Here is a 25,456-nt window from a genome sequence, read left to right on the forward strand (position 1 = left end):
GCTTTGATGCTTTAAGTTTTCCTTGGATATTAAAGACTAGAGAAACTATAGTCAAACAGCTAGAGTTAAGGAACTGAAGAATGAAGTTGCTGATCTCTTGACTAAAATATGCAACTTGTCCCTCAAAACGGCCACGGTGCCAGAGGATTGGAGGATAGCAAATGTCACGCCGATCTTTAAAAAGGGAAAGAGGGGGGACCTGCGAAACTATAGGCTGGTTAGCCTAACATCTATACCGAGTAAAATGGTGGAATGCCTCATCAAAGATAGAATCTCAAAACACATAGACGAACAAGACTTGCTGAGGGAGAATCAGCATGGCTTCTGTAAAGGTAAGTCTTGCCTCACAAATCTTTTAGAATTATTTGAAAAGATCAACAGGCATGTGGATGTGGGAGAACCCAGGGACATTATACATCTGGACTTTCAGAAGGCTTTGACACGGTCCCTCACCAAAGGCTACTGAAAAAACTCCACAGTCAGGGAATTAGAGGGCAGATCGTCTCCTGAATTGAAACCTGGTTGAAGACCAGGAAATAATAATAATAATAGCAGAGAGTGGGTGTCAATGGGCAATTTTCATAATGGAGAGAGGTGAAAAGCAGTGTGCCCCAAGGATCTGTCCTGGGACCAGTGCTTTTCAACCTCTTCATAAATGACCTGGAGACAGGGTTGAGTAGTGAGGTGGCAAAGTTTGCGGACGACACCAAACTTTTCCAAGTGGTGAAGACCAGAAGCGATTGTGAGGAGCTCCAGAAGAATCTCTCCAAACTGGCAGAATGGGCAGCAGAATGGCAGATGCGCTTCAATGTCAGTAAGTGTAAAGTCATGCACGTTGGGGCAAAAAATCAAAACTTCACATATAGGCTAATGGGTTCTGAGCTGTCTGTGACAGATCAGGAGAGAGATCTTGGGGTGGTGGTGGACAGGTCGATGAAAGTGTCGACCCAATGTGCGGCGGCAGTAAAGAAGGCCAATTCTATGCTTGGGATCATTAGAAAAGGTATTGAGAACGAAATGGCTAATATTATAATGCCGTTGTACAAATCTATGGTAAGGCCACACCTGGAGTATTGTGGCCCGTTCTGGTCGCCACATCTCAAAAAGGTGCAAAAGAGAGCGACTAAGATGATTACTGGGCTGGGGCACCTTCCTTATGAGGAAAGGCTATGGCGTTTGGGCCTCTTCAGCCTAGAAAAGAGGCGCCTGAGGGGGGGCATGATTGAGACATACAAAATTATGCATGGGAAGGATAAAGTGGATAGAGAGATGCTCTTTACACTCTCACATAACACCAGAACCAGGGGACATCCACTAAAATTGAGTGTTGGGAGAGTTAGGACGGACAAAAGATAATATTTCTTTACTCAGAGTGTGGTTGGTCTGTGGAACTCCTTGCCGCAGGATGTGGTGATGGCATCTGGTCTGGACGCCTTTAAAAGGGGATTGGACAAGTTTCTGGAGGAAAAATCCATTATGGGTTACAAGCCATGATGTGTATGTGCAACCTCCTGATTTTAGAAATGGGTTATGTCAGAATGCCAGATGCAAGGGAGGGCACCAGGATGAGGTCTCTTGTTATCTGGTGTGCTCCCTGGGGCATTTGGTGGGCTGCTGTGAGATACAGGAAGCTGGACAAGTTGGGCCTATGGCCTGATCCAGTGGGGCTGTTCTTATGTTCTTATGACTATTGAACCATCACTTGCCTACTACTCGTCTCAGTAATTCAGGAAAGAAGGATTTGCTCTTTGTGATTTATAATGAGTGTTGAGTATGTGTTGAGGATTTATTTAAAAAGCAAGAACATTAAAGGCTGCTTTCTGTTGAGTGTGAGTCATAAATAACATCATAGCTGAAGACATGTTGTCTGCCTTTCTTTATAGGAAAGTTTAGTACCCCCAAGGGAGAATCCACTTGCAGCCTAGCAGTAAAACAGCAATATTTGCTAGGCTATTAAAAGCAGTGACACAGCATACAGGTCTTTTTTTATCTATCAGAGTTCCTCCAGTAAACCTGTAATAAAAACTTTCTGTGGTTTGAGACTCCAAACGCTTCCTCTCTTTGGAGATAAACACAAGTTATATCCTGAAGTGCCACCTGCTCACCAAATATGAAAGGCAAGGATGTTACTGCTGCCGCTTCTTCCTGCTTCCCCCCACCCCAGTAGTAGCCGTAAGGTGACTAAAAATGGTCTTTAGGTTGGAAAATTACCGTATTTATCGGCGTATAACACGCACAGGCGTATAACACGCATCTTCATTTTAATAATATGCGGCGGGCGCAGCGCTGACATCACGTCACGATGCTGCGCCGCCGCTAGGCACTATTGGGAACGGGATCCCTTAAAGAGGATTCCGTTCCCTGGACATCGGCGTATAACACGCATACATCATTTGCCCCCTATTTTCAGGGGGAAAAAGTGCGTGTTATACGCCGATAAATACGGTAATTATTGCATTGGGTGGTCATAATGATCTGTACTGATTTGTGTGTGTGTTTTGTTTATAACAGAATATATTCATTTTTTTTACAAAAACAATGTCAAAAAAGTTAGAAAAATATACAGAACTGCTTCACAATTTGGTTCTACTAATCTATCCTCCTCCTGATTTTTAAAGGGAATATAGTATTGGTTAACTATCAGCTTTTCTTCCTGATTCTTTCTTGCCCGGTATTGATGGAGTTTATTCACCACCTCTGTCATGCATAAATCCTTTTGAGTTTATTACACATTCACATGCTTTTCAATTTGATTGGATTTCTTTTATAGTATATATTTTTTCAAGATGCTGTTGGAAGCAACTCTTCTTCCAATATTGGCCAATCATTTTTGCTGCCATCAACAGGTGCAAAACTACTACTTCCTGTTTCCTTCCTATATAACCCAATAACAGTAGGATCCAAGGGATGCTAATCTCAATCATTTCTGTTATAGAAATGTTTTCCCAAAGGTGTGCACAGCTGGACAAAACCACCAAATATTAATAAGATCTCTGGTTCTTGATGCAAGCGTGATCCATGTTTTAATACTAGAATTTCCTCACCTCTGCATAGTTTTTTGGAACGATTTTAGTAAGAAGTAAATGAAAATTTATATGTGTGAATAGGTAGGTCAAAGACCTATGAGTATGACAGGCAAAAAAAAGCTAGTGCCAGCAATTGCTTTGAAAGTTTTTCAGTGCTATGCATATTCTATCAGAAGTAAATTCCATTAAGTTCAGCGGGTTCATTAAGCGTTCATAGGATTGCAATCTTGGCTGATTTGTCCGGTGACTTGGAGGAGCAATGATAGCGATAGCTAGTAAACAATTGCTGCAAAAGAGCTGTTGCCCTTTTGCAAGAGCAGCTTGCGGTTATTATGTCAGGCTTGTTCTTGGTTGGAAAGGGAGGGAGTATGAATTGCAATTCCAGTGAATTGAAAGTAGACATTGACACTGTGGTCCATTTGGGAGAATCCAAAGCATGTGTGTGCGTTTATCCATATACAGTATTTGAATGTAAAGTCGAATCATGAGACTAACAAATATGTGGATTTATATGATGCTGTGCATACTGTTGAATTTGGAGATAGGAGACCCAGTGCCAGAACCCTGGCTCAACCTTTGATCTTGTTTGTGGCACACACTAGACCTGCTACCATCTGTCAGCCTACCTCAGATTTGTAACTATAATTACTTTAGAATTGTGAGGCCATTTGTATGCTGGAAAGTGCTGTAGAAATGATGGAGGGTGACAATTTACTGAGTTTAAAGTTACTTGAATGTTAAGCAGAAGTTTTGAAACTTAAACTCTAGAGTTCAGTTCATTTTTACTTGTCAGCTAAAAAGTTCAGATTTACTTCAGGAAAGCTTAAATGTTTAAACATGTTCCTTTTTAAGATAATTCTGTGGGTTCCTATTCTTCATGGAGTACTTAAATGGTAGAGGTAGACTTCCAAAGTGTGTTGTTGTTGGTGATGCTGAAAGGAGCCCAGTCTGCCAAATGTTCTATTGTATTGACAAAGGAACCTTGCATGTGTCTGCCGTTGCATGTCTTGACTGCATTTTGTGGCAAGCACATGAGATATTAGTGATTAGATATAAGCCTGCCTAATGGTCCTTCTGGCATTTCTGTTGTGTTCCCCTTGGTAGAGCTCAGTGATGTCGCTAGGGCAGTGCGGGAGGGCACACCAGGTGGCATGTACGGGAGGTGGTGTTGGTGGCACCACTATTGACCAAAATTGTGAAAATCTTGGCAAGCGACCCCTCCCACTCTCCTGAGCAAGTGAAAGAATGCTAAATGACAGTGATTATTATCTACTCCATTCTTTCTCTCATGTTCCGATTCCTGGTGAAGGGAGGGATTGCTGCCTTGGAGTGAAGGCTTTCTAAGTGTCTGAAGAGAGACTGAGTGTCTGATTCATCACAAAGGTCGGCAAGGCTGTCTTTAAATTGCCTAGAAAAATATTTTTTTAATGGATTGGTTTTAATGCAATTTTTGCCATTCATTTGTGTTCTGGGAACAGAATCCTTGTGAATATTGAGATTTAACCTGTAATACCATCATCTTATACACATGTATATCATTAAATGTAGAATTTCATGCTATGAAACAAGTCACATTGAAATATCTCTATCAAAAGTTAGAGCAAAAAAATAACACCAGAAAAGGAAAACACAACTGCCTTATGTAACAAAAAGTGGATTTCCGTATCTTAAAACTGACCAATGAGACTGATTGTTCCAGGAGCCAATGAGGTGTTATGACACAGCAGGGAACCATTAAGATGTTAGTATGGGTCAGAATTCATTTCCATAGATCAAAATTCATACTAGAACTCTTATTCAATTCTGTGAGTGAGTGTCACAAGTTGGCTGCTGTTTTTTTGTAGGTTACTGATTTGTTGGTTGACCTGTACTATCATATATCATACTACCATATATTAAAATTAATAAAGTTAATGGGAGTTGCATCAACCCTAGAGATGCCACTGCATTTAGGCTGTGTGTATGATATTGAACATAATGACCTAACCTTAGGTGCTTCTGGGAAAGCTCTTTCATACTGAAAAATGTTGAAGTTGACACTCAGTGTTTTAAACGGCCTCCTCTGATAAAGCCTGATTCCCGTTTGTCAAATGCTATGGCTACACAGCTCTGGCACTGTCTCTGAAGACAGTGCAACAGTGTTTCTCAAACTGTGGGTCAGGACACACTAGGTGGGTTGCAAGCCAATTTCAGGTGGTTCCCCATTCATTTCAATGTGTATTTTATTTTAGTTATATTAGACTTGATGGTATGTGACTGCATTTGGGGAAATGTTACAGACCTGTACTTTTAACAAGCTACTATATATAATCTTTTAACAATGATAGTAAATGGGACTTACTCCTAGGTAAGTGTGGGTAGGATTGCAGCCTAGGATTGTGAAAAATGATCCTGCTTTAAGATGTCACTTCCAGTCATAGCATCACTTCTGCTGGGTCCTGTCAGATTCTCATTCTAAAAAGTGAGTCCCGGCACTAAAAGTTTGAGAACTACTGCAGTAGAAATCTTGCTAGCTGAAGATTTTTCTCCCTGCTCTACATCTGAGAGAAGGGATTTGAAGGAGTATTGGAAATATCATGCCTGTATTAGAGGAATTTCAAGTAGGGAAGAGTATCAAATCCAGATACCTTCAACCGTGTTTTCTGTTCCTCTGTTCAGTCAACTGGAGTGTGTGAGTGTGAGTGTGTGTTGGCCAACATGAAGAAATACATTTTAGAGCTCATTGTATTCAGTACTATCACAATCCTAGTTGTACTGTATATACATTTTGCCCTAAATGACTACAGTGACCATTCTGGTTTAGAAAATGTTCCAAAGCTTTTGGATCGGGATGGGTTGGGGAGATTAGATATGAATTCCATTGTAGGCTTGCTGAAACTTGTGCTGCATTCAGATGAGCTCCAGACGGAGCATCTTTTGCCGGCTAAACATAACCTATTCCAACAGCCTATGACAAGAAGGCATTACATTTGGCACGAAATTATATAAAATGAGACTGACCACCATTTCTGCTGTTAGCTTCTTTCACTGAAAAATGTTTTAAAAGCACAAGATTGAAACTCGTATTTTGGTAAACTGTAAAAGCAGTGACACATTCACTTTCTCTGTATTTGTGACATCAGAAGCCACTCTTGTTATTGGCAAAATGGGTGATCACCTTTTCTCATAAATGCCTATTTATGAACAAATACTTTGAGAAAATAATTTCCTTTTAAAATTTTAGCCACTTTGTCAACTTTTTCTCTCTATAAGAAAAGTGAGTTAAAACTCTTTTAAATTGGAGCCAGTCAGTTACAAATGTGACCCTCATGCTTTTTGCAGTACCATAGTAACTAATTCAGTACAGAGTCGTGCTGGTGGGTAGATATTTGGTCTGCGTGCCTGATCACGCTGCAGTGCCCTTGCTTAATGACCATTCTGCCCTCACCCAGAGCAGCATTCGTTTTGCTGTCATTTCATGGGCATTTGTTGGGAGTTTATAGATCCAAGCAATAGAATTGTCCAACTTTGTGATGTGTTTTGAAGCAGGACAAGTGCTGTTAAAATTTATAATTCAACAGCTGGCTTTTATCTTTTACCTTTTTGTATCTCCCAACTTTGAAGAAAGCACATTAAAACCATGCAGCCTCAGCAAATAATCCTTATCAGATTGTTAGCTTTACTCATTTTAATGAAATGTGGTTTTGAAAGTCAAACAAACCATCTCCCTCCTTCCTCTCAGGCTTCAGCTGCTGTGTTGTGTATGCATGAAACTCCACAGTCACTGAGTGAGATATCCATGTCTTCTGATGTCTAGCAGTTCTGATGCCTGTGGCTCAAAGCATAGACATGGATTTTATATTGTGTGCCATCAATTTCTGCATAATCTTTTAAGTGTTCTGGCCTGTCATGTGAGGAATAGCTTTGCCAACTAAACATGAAAATAACAAAAGAGATATCTGTACTGAAGTTCTATAAATTTCAAACTGATTCTAATTATCACAACCCCCCCATCATAGTTCTGTGAATGATGACGTTGTTTTGTGTGTGAGAGGTATCTCAGCTGGGAAAGACCTTGGCCCAAGGCCTTGAGGAGCCACTGCCAGTATAGAAGGCAGTCTTGGGTTAGATGTAACAATATTTGGATTCTGTATAGGATGGTTCATTGTGCTGTATACTCTTGCTGGTCCACATCAGAAGCATGGATTTTAATCAAAGATTCAGAAGAAACTTTCCTTTCTGTACTCCTCACTGCAATCCCCTAAACCAGGACTTGGGGGGGGGGGGTTGAAGGCGGCGATGCGATCACTAGGATCATGCTGCTATCAGGGATGAAATCGGAAGTGAGTTGCAATTGCTCTTTTCAGACTTTCTGAGGCTTGGGGACCTCTGCAGAGACACCTGGGGGGCTCTCTGCACCTACTAGGAGGCCAGTGTTACTACTGGTAAGTACAAAAAAAACCCCTTTCATCCCTGGCAATGGCACAATCCTGGCAAAGACATCTGCCTTTGTCATCGCCTTTGCCATCACCCTGCTCCTTAAGGGATGTTCCAGTTTGGGAACCTCTGTCCTAAACACTAACACTACATGAGTTTCTTATTTAGAGTATAATTTGAAACAAAGTGGCCTATGCATCACAAGTATGAGCAACCCCTTGGGGCAACATGCTGTTTTGATAGGTAGCTATGCGGTTTGTTTGCTTCTAGTGGTATGGAGACTGCATTGGTACTTGTCACTGTTACCAGAATGTGAGTCAGGAGATTAATTAGTAACATAATGAATACCATACCATTCAAATCAAGCAGTTGATGAATCAAGTGTACTAAACCTTTATTCAAGGAGCTATTCTTAGGAACCAGGCATGCATGTATAATGGATATCCATGCATAACTCTTGAGTATTTAGAATTTTCAGTACCTCAGCTAAAATAATTTAAATAAGGAAATGCAGTATATACTGTTGGATTGTTATGTCTTAAAATATTTGCAAATGTTCCAGTAAAATTTCTATTAGAGTTTTAAATTTGTTTGCCTATAACATTTAAACCACATTTACAACCCCATCCTGTGGTTGGGCAGCAGCAGTGTGCAGCGCTGATGCTGGGTTTAAAAGCACTATAAAGCACTTTTCCACACCCAGTGAGTAAGCAGGATTGGTGGGAAGGCCTGCACCATCCCATGGGCGTACATACCACCCAATGGCCACCGAAGCGAGTGTTGCACCAGGTGGCGGAAGGGCAGGGGGAGGGTGGTGTGAGAGCATTCCAGGGGAAGGTAGAGGGTGTTTTGGAGCAGGAGGAAGATGGGGAGGGGGCAGTTCAAGCACAGGAGGAGACAGGGATGGCGGAGCAGGCCCCTGCCACATCGTAGCTCCTGTCCTGGACCTGGAAGCCCTACTCGGTTCTGCACCAGCTAAATAAGTTGTTGTTTTGTGGTATGTGTGTTTTTTTTGTAGATTAAATTCAGAGGCCCACATCATTCTTTTACTCAAAGAGACTTTTGTTTTCTCAGTCATTTCCTTGCACAGTGAGTAGTCATCTTCCTTGTAAATGCAAAATAACTCATTTGATTAGTAACCCTATTGTATGCTGACTGGGCCCACTGATGCTGTCTGCTCATGCATTTGCTTGCACCCATGAGGAGAGGAAAAAGTCCAGCCATGGATGGATGCCATTTTATTGGGAGGGAGCTCACACTGTTGTCCCCCCCCCCATAGTGTCCTGGAATAGTACTACATCAGGGGCATTGTGGGAGAAATTTGGTTGGTGGCTGCTCAGAGGAGCATCATTGCTGAGATGGCCCCTCCTAAGATTCATGGGGTGGGGGCAAACTGGAGGGCACTTTGTCAAGGGGCTCCTCAGACTTGGAGCCAGTTCTGAAGGGGTACCAATCATGATTGTTTGATTGCCCCCTCCCCTGCAAGCCTGGAGAACTAGGGGCTAGCAAACACAAGGATTGATTGTTAGCATGGGCATAGAGGACAATTTGTGAATGTAGACTAGAGTTCATTAAGACGTACTCTGTAGTGGTGATGGTAACAACGAAATTTTACTTTTCTGCTATCAATGCATTTGCTCAGAGTATTTCAGCAGAAGCTTCTACCACATGGTGAAGGGTTAATTACATCTTGGCCCTCAAGGAGATGCAGAGAGCTTGATCAAATCTGTGAAAAGCCCTTGGCGTCTTTAGTGTGAAAAGCAGCCTTCTTGCCCAGCTCTACTGTGTTGCACCTTTTAAAGGCCTTATTTTTCCAACAGTCTTTTGACCTGTTGAATGATATATTTTGCCTGACTCCTTGATCGTGTTTTCTGTGTTGTGAGCCATTGTTAAGCTGTTGCCTTGTGCATGCTTTTGTTGCTGGTTTTTAACTGTGTGTGCTTAACTGTTAATATAAGTCATCTTGGGCATCTTTGAAGTAGAAAGGCAGGGCAAAAATGTTGTTCACATTGCATTTGACCCTGCTGTGCACAATTACAAGGTCAGGAACTTTGTCATATAAGGGACTTGGCCAGCCTGTACATTCCTGAAGTGCTGTATTGTCAAGAGGCACTCGATCCTCTGATTTCACATGTTCAACAGATCTGGAAGGTTTGTCAACTGTGCCAAGCTTGACTTGGTTTCAATTTCCTGTACTTCAGCAAATATGAAAAAGCTGCTGACAAGCTGTTTAAACAGTTGCTGTGGCTCTGTGTGGTCTGCCTGTTTTTGTTTTCACCTGTTAACCCCAGACTGTTGCTTTGGGTTTGAATTATTTATTGCCAGGATTTGCACTCTGGTATTGATTGTTCCTTCGAGTTTTGGATTGGCACGCTCTACCTGAGTCGACCACTGATGTGCTTAGACTGCAGTCTGGACCTGTTCTAGATTCTCTGGGGTCTTACAATCAATCACTTTTTTGGCATTCTGGTCCTGCAGCTCCAGTATCTTCAGTCTGGTGCCTGATGTGGACCTGGAAACTAGATTGTGGCTTGCATTGGTTACTACATTGCTTTGAGAAGTGTTGCCATCAAAGGGACTTTCTCTTGTTTGAGGCACAGGTTGTCCTATACCATCCTTTATGTGCCTGCTGTGCTGATCTTCACTTTGATGCATTCCAGCTGGAAGTGATATTCCTTTCTCATAGCCCCGTAGGAATGTAATGCATTGCATTCTGCCTCTGTGGCTGCTCATAGCAAAATGTTGTTTTACCCAAACAAAACATGCAACAGTATTGTAGGGTTCTAACCCAAGAATGTTCTTACTTACTGATCGTGAAGTATTGCATGCTTAGTGTGGCAGCTCGCTTGTTTTAAATATTCCATTGATATTTCTCTTAGTAGTCATGTCAGTTATGAAGAGTAGACCTTTGTCCTTCAACATTCTGTGGACTTGTGCCATGAAGCTACAAAAATTGACAGCTCATTGTTCGGTGTCTTCAGAGGTTTAGAGATGTACCCTTTGTAATTAACTTGTTCACTGCAGCAAATGCTTATAGAACAGCAACGTAACCTGGCAACTGCATGAATTTTGATGTGGCATATATGTTCCTGAAACTTTGTCTGTAGTTCGTACTTATTTTCTGCAACAACATTGTGTCAGAGTCCTGGCATTCATCCATGTGCCACTTTCAATACTGTGTGCCATCAAAACAAAATGTTTTAATACCTTTAACATTTCCTTCTTAGGTGACCACAGCCTTGGATCTGTTTTGCCTCACCGTGTCTTATGAGTCCAAATAAGCAATTGCTCTTATCCCTGCAGTCATTAAACCCATTTCTGCCCAGCCCATAGCTGTACGCATTTGTCCTTGTTGTGTTTATGCAACGTTGGGCAGAAATGGCTTAAATTCTTTCCAGAGCCAAGCATCTCTGTGCTACTCTCTGGTTTGCACAAGTATTATCCTACCAGGTATGGCTGCAGTGTTCATTAAGCAGTGTTAAAAACTGGAGGAGAGTTTGGAGGAGAGTGCCAGGTAGCCCACTTCTCCTTCCTCTTTCATTATATCCTCCTTTTTTCCTTTTCAAATCCAAGGAGTAGAATGAAGAGGACACATCACCATGTAAGGAGGGGAGCAACGTTTGTCATGCCATCTGAGGCATTGGGAGGTGTTGGACTGGCTCTGTGTTCTTGCATATAGTAGTAAGAGTTTGCATGCAAATTATGTATGTGTTGGATTAGCAAATAAACCCTTGATATTTCAACTCATGAAACGAAGCGTTAGCTGGCTTATAAACTTAATTACAATAAACAATGAATTGCTCTTATGAATAAGATGAAACTTCAAATCAGCATAAAATATTGACGGAAAATTAAGCTTTCTCATTGGGTGGGGATGAGAAATGTTAAAGAGAAAGAGAAATGAGTTGTGTAGAGAAATACTGAATTAAGTACTTGATTTGTCCTTGTGGTTTAAAATGCATTTCTGAAATTAGAAATCGAACTTCTTTCTCTCTCAGCATTCAGGGTCTTAAAGGGTTTGTTAAAGGGTATCTCCTCCTTTGCCACCTTCCTTTTAACGTTTGCATTGAGGAGACAAAAGCAGCTGTTAATGAGCAAAGTTCATTCCATGCACAAAGCTATGGAGCTATTATGTTGTATTAAGTGATTTAATGTTATAGCTTGCATGCTTACAGATAACTTCCTCAAATAATAGTGTTTCTGAGAATGTCATGAGTTGTCATGGATAATTCATTAGTGATTGTCTTCTCAAATGTGCATTGCACTCTTCTATTAAGCTCTGTGTGTGTGTGTGTGTGTGTGTGTCTGTCTGCATTTGTCTTTGACCTCATTTTGAAACATAAAGTCCTTGTAGTAAAACAGTAGATTTATGACAAATATGATAGGGCATAATTATACCTTTTCAGATTTTCACAAATAACATTTCCATTAAAATAAAGCGCTTTGTGAGCTTTTTGTTGAAAAGTGGTATATAAACACTGATGACGATGATGATGATTCAAGCCCTTACCCTCCACCAGCTCAGTGTTTTCTATCTAAATCTTGTCAGGAGGTGTCAAGGTTAAACTAAATGTGTATGCAAACATGCTACAGAGGATCTGTTTCCCATCCAGGGTTCTTTTTGCTGCAAAAAAAAACTGCCCGGGGGAGGCCTGGGTTGAGTCTTCTAGGACATGCTAAGAGAGGGAAGTTTATTCTATCTTCATGCGTTGTTTTCCTGCTAAAAATTGTTACCCTGAAGAGCCAGTTTGCTCCTGAAGCAATTATTTTACTTGGAGGGGAATTTTATTTTGCCCCCATGTGAAATGTCCGAAGTGAGTGTGGAAAAAGCACACACTTCTATCTTTAAATATTCCCTTGGTTTAAAATTTGTATTTTAAACATTGATTTTAAACATTGTATTTTAAGCATTGATTGAAATTTGTGTAGCCCAGTTATAATTGGCTCAGGGAGACTTGCTTAGCAACAAAATTCCAGATCCAGGACTTTCCTGTATTGAAATGGTGTAGTTTTGCTTGTTATCAGTAAAGTGATTAGTTGGATTCCTTTATGAGGGAGGATTGTTCGTCCATGTTTGTGTAGGCCAATGTACTTCAAACGTCTTGAGTTCAGGGCCCTCAGCTTACCTGGTTCTACCTTCTGCCTCAATGTTTCACCAGTGAAACTGTCCGTTCCACAAGTGAACATTCAGGTATCTATGCACATAGTTGTGTGCATGCAGCAGGGACATGCCATGGCGTTCTGTACCAGTGAGGCACAGAATGTCTTGAAACCCATTGACCCTGAAGTGGCGTTAACAATTTGAGGTCACTAGGCCTCCAAACATGACCAGAACCTTGTTCCAGTTTCATCTGGACCCTTTCTGTAGCTTTTCACCTAAAACTGGAAGTGCTCTTTAAACATCTCTGGGAGCTTTTCTGAGGCTCGTGTGTGGTCCCTATGGGCCTCAGAAAGGCTCCCAGACACAACCAGAAAACATCTTGGGTCACTTGTGGTCTCTTAAAACTAGAAATAGGGAAACATAATTAAAGCTAAAGCAAGTAGCTCTTTCAAATCAGATTGGGATGATGTAGCAAATAAAGCAGCTGTTACCCCTCCTCCCCAACAGATTCAATGTGGATCAGTGAGAATCCTTTGCTAGCAGGCATTCAGCTCATTTGTATCTTGTCTGCTGGTGGAAGAAAGTGACCTGGCTGAAACTCTGCCTTGAGCTTTGTCTGAGGTAGCCCAATTCCATTGATCCTCTGTGCACACAATTCGCTCACCATGACCACTGTCCCTTCCTTAACTTCTCTCCCACTAGTCACTAGTGCATCTTCAAAATGGACCAGTGCAGGAGAGAAAACATGGGAAAGATCTCCCCATGGCAGACTGTGTGGAACAAGCGTCAGTGGGAGAGGAGGTAAGGAAGGGGCAGTACTCCCAATTGCTCTCCTTCCAGGCTGTTACTTTCCTCTCCAGTTCTTCTGCCACAACTCTGACCATTGGCACTCTAACCATTGGAGGAGATAGCCTATCCCTTCCATTTTCTTGCTTACTTTTCAAGGGGAACGAGCAAGAAGAAGATGGGCTGTGGCCAGGCAGGTGATGAGTTGGGGGGAACAGTGGATAGACATGGGCTGTAACGCACCCCTGCAAGTTTGCTGCCTCCTCCAGTTGGCTGAAGAGAGTGCTTTGATCAGACCACTGTCTGCCTTTTTGCCCACCTCAGCATTCTCTGCCACCCAAGAAGGTCTTGTCCCACTGTTTGAGAACTATTGTGCTTTAGACTTCCTCAGCATTTACTCATTGCACTGACATGTGTGAAGCAGCTAAAGAGCCAAGTGACACATTTTCCAGATGAATTATCTTCACAAGGTGCCAGAGGCACCTTTCTTTGAGGGGTGATTCATAGATACTAGGAGATGGCAATGAAAGGCTGATGCAGATGGAATTCCAATGAAGAGGGTCATTTTTTCAGATTTCTTTGCGCAGCAGTTGCAACTCATAGTGAACCACTAAATGCAAAACCAAAGTCTGTTTTGTATGTCTTTTCAGCAGTGTTCCAACCAGTCACTGGTGGCTGCTTCACACACTAATGGCCAGCCATAAATTGGGAGTCACTGGCAGATAGGCCAGATGTACATATAAAAGAATTCTTGCTCAGGAATCGGGGAGATCTGAGTGAGAGATGAGATCTTTTGTTTATTGCATTTCCATTGAATATTCACGGGTTAGTCCCAGGACCACTAACATGAACTTTAAAACGGTTTATAATAAAAATAATTGGAGACAGACCAAAATGATAGAAACTAGCCAGAGACTGAAATTTCAGCAGCAGAAGACACAGGAACAACTCAGCTTCCCAACCCCAAAACTTGGGAGAACAGGTGCATTAAATGCCTTAACAGGGTGGGGGGCTCCTGAATATCCTGGGGCATGGATTGTCTCATCTGGAGGTCTATCACAGAGAAGACTCTTTCTTGCATGCATGCCAATCAAGCTGTGCTCAGTCATGGCAGTAGAGCAGAACCTTCCCTGAAGATCTTAATAGACTTGTAGATTCATATGGCAGAGGGTGAACTTTCAGAAATCAGGGACCCTCATTGTATAGGACTTTAAAGAGAACAACCAGCACCTTGAAGTGAACTTGGAAATTGGTGATAAGCCAGTGTTGTTCCTGAAAGATGGAAGTAATGTATATCCCCTCTGCATCAGTAATCTGGCTGTAGAATACTGAACCAGTTGCAATCTCTGAATATTTTTTAAGTGAGAGTGTATTGCAATCATCCACTTGACTGTAACACGAAAAACTGATGAGTTTATGCATAAGTGTAAGAATTCAGGGTTGCTCTGTACAGCACTAATTAGAGAGGTACGGTAGTGGTCTCTTAAATGGCCAGCACATCTTTCTGAATATGAAGATGAAAAATGTGTTAGACAGCTGGAATGAGGGAGGGTTTTCTTTGCTGTACGACTAATGTTTTCCAACCTGGGGGAGGGGTTGCTATCCAAACGAGAATTCACATAATGTTTCCCCTCCACATCAGAATCCTTGGCAGTTGACTAGAATGGGGTATCTTCCTCAGTTTGTCTAAATGCGTTGCAGGCTGCTTGCATCTGGAGGTGGAGTGGAAAGACCAAGTTCTCGAGGAGCAGTAAAATGGAGAGATCCTGAAAATGGTTAATATCATCAACTGGTGGCGGGGGGGGGGGTAGTTTGGGATGTTATGCTTGCAGTCCAAGTAATTAGTAGAATTAATCATACTAGGTGGGGAAGGGTTACATAGGTTATAAGCTGCTTATTAAAGTACTTTGCTTGGCTAAAAAGTTACACTCCAACTTCATTAAAAGTTCTTTCTGTAATCTATGTGTAATCTGTAATCTGTAATCAACTTCTTTCTGTAATCTATGTGAAGTGATATAATGCACAATAAACTATAGTGCATGATGGAGGATTGTTATTTTTTTCTCTTTTCACAACTTCTCTACTCTCCCAAGTAATGAAAATGTATTTCCTGGAATTGCCAAGTTGCCAAGGTTGGGGAAAGAAATTGTTTTGCCTCTAGGCATTTAAGGTTACTGTGACATAATGGATGCCCTTCCAGTTATATAGTCTCACAGTGTTTGCAATTTAAATGTGCAACAAATGCCAGATAACTACTGCGAAGACTGATGGGTTCATGTAGGTCTCAGAAGGGATGATTGCTTTTAATTTATGTTTGAACTTCTGTCGGGAAAGGCCTGTTCTTTTAATATGACAACTAAATTATTGGTTATTTGAACATGAGGTAGCTGCAGCATACATCAAAATAAAGTAGTCACTTGAATGTTAAAGTCTGTCAGAGGTAAATTGCCTTTGTTGTCATTGTGTTCTTTATTTATAGTACATGCTGACCAGGCTGAAAAATGTCACTTAGAAGCATTTATAACTTGTCATCATTGCATGCACTCTATTAGTCCAATAAGATAACAGAGAAAAATTGCATTTAAGTAATCTATTAAGCAGGTGAGTGGTTTTACCTCTTGGGATAATGTACTCTGCCTCTGCTGGATGATCATTCAGATTAAAACAAATTATCTGAACTAATTTATATTTTGAGATTAAAGTAAAATTTAGTTTCTACACTTCTGTAGGAAGTGTGCTGATCAAAATAATGTTTTGATGCAAAAACGTTTCATATGGAGTTTTAAGGTGTTCATATGCTTCATGAAGTGCTGAAGGTTGAAGACATGTGATGGTGATTAATGTTTGTACTTGTGTTAGAACAAGATAACAAGATAAGGCATATTAACTTGGGTTTGCAGTTAGTATTAACTTTGGGAGGCAGTAAGCAGAGCACATCATGTATCCCCTTTCCCTCGCAGTTCTTTGGCTGGAGGTGGTAAAATAACTTTCCTCTGGGTATGTTGTACCCCCTCTTCCTCCTTAATATATTTATGATTAGGTGAGTCTTGTGTCCCCTCTAATAATACTTCTGGGGGGGGGGCAACCTTCATCTGGCAAAGTGGTCCTAGGGGTTGGTGAGAGAACTTCGGATGCAGTAGAGGTACCCTGGGGGTCTCTGCTGAGTGCAGCCAAACCCTGTGCTTTCCTTACGTACTCCAGAGCAGGGGGTCAAAGTGACCACCCCTTAGCCAAGACTCCTTGGGTTCCCTAGTAGTCAAATGCAGCTTGACAGCCTAGCCCTGTCCTTTGCTATGCAGCTCCAGAGGGGAGTGGAGGGGGACGGAATGAGAAATGGTTTTCCTATTTTGCTAGTAAATATGTCCTACCAAGATCAGTTGAATTTAATTTTGAGTAAGCGCAGAGCTAGTATAAGAAGTTGCCTAAAGCAGAAAATTCAAATAGTGCATCGTCTTTGGGTTTAGATCGTGATGCACAGACTAAGATTGACAGCTGGAGCTTTGCAAACTTTTGTTTTCTGCTCTCATGGCACTGCTGAGAGTGGAAGAACTCTAGCTGCACATGCAGAATTATCAGTGCATCAAGGACCTTTGTAATATAAGCAGTTTCAGGAGTAGTTAAAGTTGCTAATGCTTAAAAAAAAATCCCATCTGGTACACTTGTCTAAAACATTGTCAAGTTTGTAATAACTTCAATAATGAGGAGAGCTTTTTTTATTCACCATTGTTTTGACATTGTAAAATGTTAATTGATCTGAGCTTTTTAGAATGAATGAGATAAGTTTTCATTTTAAAAGGTAGATGAAAATCAGTCCAGAAGTAACTGAAAGTCTTAAGCCATACTAAAAATCTAACTATAATATTGATGATTTATCACTGCTTTTGTAAGTGTGTACTATAATGTGAGAATGGTTGTCTGTTGTACTTGCAGAATATCAGTGAAATCTTTCTTGTTGTCTGAGCTTAGAAGACTTACGGTAATATTGTCACAGAGCTGAGGCCATTTGCATGTCACAGACCATGTTTCAACAGTACTAAAAAGGAATTATGACATCTTAGGACTGTAGATGTAGCAGTGCAAGTATTTTGGATAAGGATGCTTTTTAATGCTTCATGCCAGTTTATGCTCACATTCACCCTAAGGAAGGCGGGGGATCTTCATGCCAGTTTATGCTCACATTCACCCTAAGGAAGGCGGGGGATCTTCATGCCAGTTTATGCTCACATTCACCCTAAGGAAGGCGGGGGATCTTCATGCCAGTTTATGCTCACATTCACCCTAAGGAAGGCGGGGGATCTTCATGCCAGTTTATGCTCACATTCACCCTAAGGAAGGGAGAGGAAGACAGCGAAGAAAGTGATGTAAGTGATTGTGAGCAAATGAGCTTCATAAATTCTGACTCTAGCGATGATGAGTTCTTGGGGTTTCCAGAAAACTAGAGTACTCAAACCTTTAAGTTAATGACCATTTGTAATTGACAGTGTCAACGACAGTGGTTCTTAATGCCACTGTTGACTGCTGTTCACTTTACAAGGAGCAAAAAATACGGTATGCCTTTAAAGAGCACTTAATAAACACTTTGTAAACCAAATTTGACTTTGTTCTGACTTTTTTTGCCCATAGGAACGCATTAATTAAATTTCAATGCATTCCTATGGGAAAACGCGCTTCGCAAAACGAAAAACTCACAAAACGAAAGGACTCGCGGAACGGATTAATTTTGTTATGCGAGGCACCACTGTACTTCAAATGCAGTAATTTTCAGTCAGGAAACAATGATCTCTTTGTTTGTTCTTTTCTGAAGAACTAACCAGCTGGGAATGTTCACAAAGGAAGAATTTGATCAACTCGCCCCAGTAGTGGATGGCTTCAGCCTCATGACGTACGATTATTCCTCACCACAACGGTAAGACAACAAGAGCAAGAAACAGTAGTGGTCAGTGGGTCAACAATGATGATGGACCTCACAGAGACCCTAATTTATCCTTCAGTGGTAGACACTTGGATGCAGCCCTTGTTGGTTTTTCAGAACTAATTGGTGATCTAGCCAGTGAGATCTCTGCTCATTTTCTTCTTGTGAAACCTTGAATATTCTTGTTAGACCTGATAGCTAGTCCTAGTGCTACAAAACTTGGTCATTCTGCAGAGCAATCCTAAGCATGTGTACTCAGAAATTTTGCTGCATTCAAAGAGATTTGTACCCCAGTCAGGATGTGTTTAGATTGCAGCTTCAATCTGTTAAAGGTTTGCTTTCCTTTTGTTAGTGTATTTTTATTTATTTAGTTTAATTATATTTTAGTGTTAATTGAATTCCTGTTCTGGTTTTATTTTCTTGGTATTGCATGCTGCCCTGAAGACTAGATTGTTGAAAACAATATACAAATATTTTAACTACTAGATTAGGATTTCTATAATAGGATCAATGTGCGTATAGTCCATATAACAGTTTGTATACATCATTATATGTATACGCATTGTATGTTAGCAAGTTTCCAACTTCCCAGTTTTGAGCAAGATGATCAAGTGGGTGGTGGTGACCTGACTCCAGAGTCCAGTTGGATCAGATTGTCTTGACCTTTGAAATCTTTGCCCAGTCTGATGCTTGTGGATGGGCTGATAAGGCTGACATCCTGTGCCAACTTACTTTGAGTAAGTTCTATTTGAAGATAATAGGACCTTCTTGTGGATAAGCTTACACAGGATTGTGTTGTGACTCTGCTTCACTTCCCTCTCTTTGTTCTGAAACAGTTCAGACTGTTTTTAGGGACACACAAAATAACTTTTTTGCCAATTTATCAAGCAGTGCCTTAAGCATTTTTGCCTAGTTACCTCAATAGCCACAATGAAGTGTTCACTTAAGGAAATCATCTAGTAGCCTGTCCTAGAAAAGTACAAACAGAATGCAATATTACATAGATTGTACTCCTTTTTCTGTGGGGCTTTTTATCTGCCAAAACCTGAGCGCCTCCACTTGACAGCTGCATCAAAAATAGGCAATAAAATGTTACAACAGAAGCAAAGCCTTAGTGCATCGTCAACGTAGTTCCCCCAGCTTCCCCCAAAACTCCACTTTCTCTTAAAATAAATGAAGTGTTCGCACTTGAAAATAGCATACAAAATGATGTAGTTGAAAATACAAATTTTATATGTAGAAATATACTAGTCTCTCTGTCATTTTGAGGGTTTTAAGGAGGAATAAGACAGAGTGTGATTTTATGGATTGTTTTACAAATGAAGATATTAACTCTAACACATCAACTGTTTGTCACACTTTCAACTAAATCCTATGCATGTCTACTCAGAAGTAACTTTCATCAAGTTCAGTGGGGCTTACTCCTAAGTAAGTGTGCATAAGACTGCAACCTGTATTTCTTCAAGATGTGTTGTTCACATCTTTCTACTAATAAAAACTGAGGTTTGTTTTGGGAGTTCCAAATCCTTGCCCAATCTGATGTTTCTGGATGGGCCAATAAGGTTGCAATCCTGTGCAAATTTAGGATTGTGTAGAAACTTAGGATAAAATGTTTTGCATCCTCTGAAACCCAATCATGTGTTATTTCTTTGGTGTTCCCACAGGCCTGGTCCTAATTCCCCTCTACCCTGGATGCGCGCATGTGTTCAGATGCTGGATCCTGAATCAAAATGGAGAAATAAAATTCTTTTGGGGCTGAATTTTTATGGCATGGACTACTCAGCGCTGAGTGCTTCTGGGGAACCAATATTTGGTAACAGGCAAGGCTTCTAGCTTTTTGAAAGACTTATTCTTGTGTGTTAAGTACATGCATCTGTAGAGGACCAAACTAGATGTAACAACGTTCATGTGTCTGCCCAATTCCTATATAAAGTGAAGTGTGATAAGTCTGTAAAAGTAGTGCATGGGAAGGGGTACTGAGTCTTCCCTCCCTGCCTCTACTTGCATCTTACGTCCCTTTGGTAGAATGGAACAATCAACCAAGGGGACATAAGATGCAAGTTTCTATTATATGGCTCTCTATGCAGCTTTGGATCCCCTTTGGGGAGAAAAACAGAGTAATTATTTATTTATTTGCTTGTTTTTTACTCTGTTTTTCTCCCCGAAGAGCATCCAGAGCTGCATACAGAGCCATAAAGTAACATTTGAAACTATAATTTACAATGTAAATGTTAAATTATGTATTTAAATTAAAAATATAAATAAAATAAAACTACTGCTCTTCATTCCCTTCTCTCATACTGTTATGGAGTCAAGTGGTTGAAACAGCAGACCAGGGGCAGGTTCTGCACCCTGCCTCTCCTGTGCAGTTCTTATACTGTTAAAGAACTCCCCACTTTATTTATTTAAAATATTTATACCCTACCTTACCTATGCCAGAGCAAATGGGTGGATCTATGTAAAGAAAGGTGCATCCACCACTGTTGTGTCTAAGGTTGACTATGTGTCTATGGCTTTCTTGGTTGATTTTAAATCAATGTGAAATTTGACCCCATTTCAGCTTCCCTTTCTGCTGCTTCTTGGACCTTGCCATCCCTTTTGCTCTTTAGTTCACAGTCCCTAACTTTCAACACTCCCTTCCCCATTGCATGTCAACTTTTCCGTTCATCCTCTGTATGTAACTTTCCCCAGTACTACTTGGTCCCACTTCCATGTTTCTTCTCCCCACTTGTTTTCATTCAGGGCTCTGCATGTTTCACATCTATATCTGTCTAGATCCATGCTTTCCTCAAGGTCATGCTTCTCAGTCTGTTGCCTGCTCTGTTCTTTCTTCTTTTCTTTTCTATTCTTCTGCCACTCTGCCTCTGGGTACCCTTAACATCTGTAGCAGCTAGACCACTTTATTGATTTCAGTCCCTTTCCCCTTTACTCAGTAGTCCTGTCTCTGCTTTCTTTTATGACATACATGAATTTTTTTAAAAAAGTAATAGCAAGAGCAAACAGAATTAGATTGGAATTAAATCCTGACATGGAATAGCCTTGATTTTTTGTGTATAGGACTAGCTCAGAAAATTGTGGAATACTTCAGTCTTCTCCCGCCATGGGCGTATCTTTAATAATCTGAAGAGAAATTTTTGCAGTGAATGAAACAAGAGTTTTCAGTCTTAGTACTTCCAACTGAAGCGTTTTGTAGCGTATCTACTTGTTAAAATTAATTTACCAGATAATATTTCACTGCAGAAATATTGGCTTGGAAAGTTGTAGACTCTGGAGCACCTTCTTATTCTTTAATAGCAGCTTAGTACACCGTAACGCTTTTGACTTTAAGTGTCCCTGTTGTATTTCCAAATGTCTCCAGTGCTTTGCTTACTGCAACTAGGAGTCAGCTAAAAATACTTCTGCAGCCAATATTATTTGAATGTAGACTGCTCGCTTTAATTGACATGATATTTGGAACCTTTGATGTATCTACAAAATTTGGTTTTTCTGAATGCAGACTTTAGAAATAAACCTTTTGCAGATTTGACTGAAGTCCTCTCAGTTGAGAACAAACCCTAAATATTGGCTCTGTGCAGTTAAGAGAGAAGCATATCAAACACTTCATAGATCAACTTTAGTACAACTGCAGATGTAATAGCTGCTTTTGTTCTAGGGTGGATGTCTGAAATGTGTTCAAGACTTGTTCTGAGATAAGGCTGTGCGTGCTCTCAACTTCTTGAAAGGAATCTTGAGCAGGTCTTTTATGTCACTTAACATGCTGGGAGAGATTTTGATATAACAAATTGCCTGTTGAAAAATTTAAAAGATTTGACATTGGATTATACTATTCAAAGACAAAAGAAGATTTCTTGCAAACTAAGGATGTTGAATTCCACTGAGAGCTTTATTGGCTGCTTGCCATGCTGTAAATAGTAGGTAATAAAAAGTGATACTTAAAATGGCTAGAGGTTATATTGTCCCTGAAAATAGTCAATGAAGCACAGTAGAGGGATGTGTCTTGGGGAAGGCACATGTTTGGTAATACCAGGGTGCATACTGCTGTACATGACTAGGCATGACCTGTTTGCAGTAATATATCCACAGTGGGGAGATACAAGCATGAGTCCAAGGTGCAACCTGGACAGGATACAAAAAGGTCCCAAATGTAGTAGAAAGACAGATACTGAAATGTTAAGTTCCATAATGCTTTTTCACATTGGAATAAGTGAACTTGAGGTGGTTGCTTAGGGGAAGCTTAGCAAGGCAACTGACTAGACCTGCGTTTTTCAATCTTTTTCATCTCATGGCACACTGACAAGGCACAAAAATTGTCAAGGCACACCATCAGGTTTTTGGCAGTTGACAAGGCATACCATGCTGCCAGTGGGGGTTTCACATCTCCCATTGGCCCTCCTAATAAATGACCTTCTCTCAAATTCCTGTGGCACCCCTGTGGACTATTCGTGGCACACCAGTGTGCCACATCACAGTGGTTGAAAATGGCTGGACTAGAAAATTGACGCTTTTGCTTGTTAGCTTGTGCTTTGCAATATAAAACTCAAAGCAGTGCAGTCACTGAATAGAACTGCTATTGAAGGGAAGAGCTATTGCTGATAGGACTGCATCAGACCTTGTGCAGCACTACTTTTATTGTCAAGCAGCAGGTGATACCTATAGCAGCAGTAAGAGCTTGGAATTTCAGCTTCCTTAAAAGTATGTAGTCAGTCTGAACCAGTGATTTTCAGCCACTGTGCTGCAGCAGTGGTCTGCAGATGCACTGTAGAAGTTTGGAGGGAGGATCACTTCTTATTAGGGACGTGGTGGCTCAGTGGGTTAAACTGCTGAGTCAACAAGCCTGTTGACCGCAAGGTTGGTAGTTCGAATACGCACATCGGGGTGAGCTCCCATTACTTGTCCTAGCTCCTGCCAACCTAGCAGTTTGAAAGTGTGTAAAACTGTGAGTAGATAAACAGGTACCACTTTGGTGGGAAGGTAACGGGGTTCTGTGCGCTTGGGAGTTTAGTCATGCTGGCCACATGACCATGGAAACTGTCTACAGACAATGCCAGCTCTTCGGCTTAGAAACAGGCATGATCACTGCCCCTAGAGTCAGAAATGACGAGGCTTAATGCCAGGGGAACCTTTATGTTTTTTCACTTCTTATTAGTAGGTATATTAGTATTCCGTGACATTTCCTAGAAAAAGAACACGTGCAAGTTGTGACCCTTGTAGTTTCTTTGCCTCGCATGTTCTTTCCAAGCCCAGGTGAAACTTTGGCACTGCTAAGCCACCCCATCTTCCCATCTATACAGGGAGAGGCAGGGTTATTTAATACTCATCACCCAAAATAAAGAAATGCATAAGTGGTAGCAAAGGAAACCAATCAAATACCCCTACGAGGCACAGTTGTAGCTTTTTGAAAGCAGTTAGTTACAACGGGAGACTGTAGAATTAAAATTGACAGGATTTTTATCCAGTGTTTTTGTCACTGCCGAGTAAAAACTCTGGAAAGTATTTTTAGTGTTGACTAGTATTTCCTGTCCGTCCTTGGATTGGGTGAGAGATCCATATGCGTTAAGTGTATGCGAGACAGCAGAACTAATTTTTGCAGAAGAAGTGGAACTGACAGGAATCTGAAATAATAGGACTGAAAATTCATCAACACAATGATTAAAATTAGTTATTGAACTTTAAACATAATCTTAACTCTTATTAAAATGATAAAATATATTCTTTCAAAAATTGATGTACCTTGATAATTTTAGCGTCTTGTCAGTGTGCAGAGAGATTTAAAAGGTTCAAAGTGACTCTCTTGGCCAGTCTTTCCTCCAGGTTTGTTTGTGTCAAGACTGTAATAATGCTTTTTAGAAGAGAGTCAGAAACATAATTATTAAAAACATAAGAACTGCCCTGCTGTTATAACTAATAGCCAGTGATTGACCTCTCCTTCTCCATGAATTTCTCTAATTTCCATTTCCTGCCATCCAAATTAGTAACCATCACCACATTCTGTAGCAGTGAATTCCCTAAATAAGTAATGTGTTTTGTGAAGAACCTCTATCTCGTTGAATCTTCTGCCAGTCATTTAATTGGTGGAACCTGAGTTCAAGTATTATGAAAGGGGGCGAAATAACCTTCCTTTGTTCACTTTCTCCATGCCAGGAATAATTTTATAAACCTCTATCATATCCCCTTTCACTTGCCTTTAATTACTAGGTGAACACTGTAGCTGCTTGTCCAGCATCAGATTGAAATGATGCTGGCAGTCAGAGTACAGCTATCCACATACCTAAGGTGAATCAGGGAGGGTTCTGTCTCACATTCAACTCACTCTCCTTCTTGGTTGACACAGGATCTCATCTTCAGAAATCCATCCTTTCCTCAAATGTTTGTGTTCCCTTCAGGGTTTGGAGGCCCACCTTGCAGTTTGAGAACAATAGTTCAATTCTCAATCCTTCCATATAAAGGGTCTATTATTTATAGATGGATCCCATTCTAATCCTCAGTACTTAGGGTTTGTTGTTGCATTAAAATAAGACCTATTTTATATTACAGAGTAATTTTTAACAAGTATTCTCCTAAGCCTAAGATAAATTTAGTGAGGCTTAGGGATATGCTTTGTGTATAATGTTTTCACTATATCCATGGGTAGACTGGGAGAAATGAGTATGCAGTTTCATGAACATGGGAGCAAACAAGAAAGCATTTGCAATATTGTTCCTGCTTTTGCACAGTTACCCAGTAGTTGGTTACCAACAGTCCAGGCTGTGAATTTGAGCTACTGTAAAGGTAGCTGAAACAACAGGGTTCAAATGCAAAGTTCAGCCCTCAACTCAATTTGAAAAATAAGGCAACTTTTCTAGGTGCCAAGATAACTATTTGGTATGTGGTAGATAGGGTTACATTACATAGTCTGTTTTTCAAGCAGTGGCAAAATTTCTGTTTTTACAGTTGTTGACTAGGATATGTATCATTACTTGGGCAAATACATAGTATCAATTTGACTCATTTCCTTTCACATAGTAAGCATATTATAAGTTGACTTTGTTATAGCTGCTGAGGCATAGAAACCCTTAAGGGTCCAGGGAGAAATTTTCTTAATTGCACTACTTGTCCCAGTTTGAGGCTTTGATGTATTTATAAATAGGAAATAGGTGTTGGAAGGGAGGGGGGAAGCCAACTAATCAGCAAAAGCACCCCTTTCCTATGGTAAAAATATATCCCACCATCCAGGCT

At 40.7% G+C, this 25,456-nt stretch overlaps 1 protein-coding gene across 1 annotated transcript in view; it reads left to right on the top strand.

The window, feature by feature from the left end:
- Window positions 1-25,456, top strand: part of CHID1 (chitinase domain containing 1) — a 98,487-nt gene that overhangs the window by 32,208 nt on the left and 40,823 nt on the right. The window contains exons 9-10 of the mRNA XM_066635809.1: window positions 18,134-18,235; window positions 19,906-20,061. Of these exons, the coding sequence (XP_066491906.1) occupies window positions 18,134-18,235; window positions 19,906-20,061 (258 nt within the window). The remainder of the gene's footprint in view (window positions 1-18,133; window positions 18,236-19,905; window positions 20,062-25,456) is intronic.

This window comes from Tiliqua scincoides, chromosome 1, assembly GCF_035046505.1.
Source record: "Tiliqua scincoides isolate rTilSci1 chromosome 1, rTilSci1.hap2, whole genome shotgun sequence".
NCBI lineage: Eukaryota > Metazoa > Chordata > Lepidosauria > Squamata > Scincidae > Tiliqua > Tiliqua scincoides.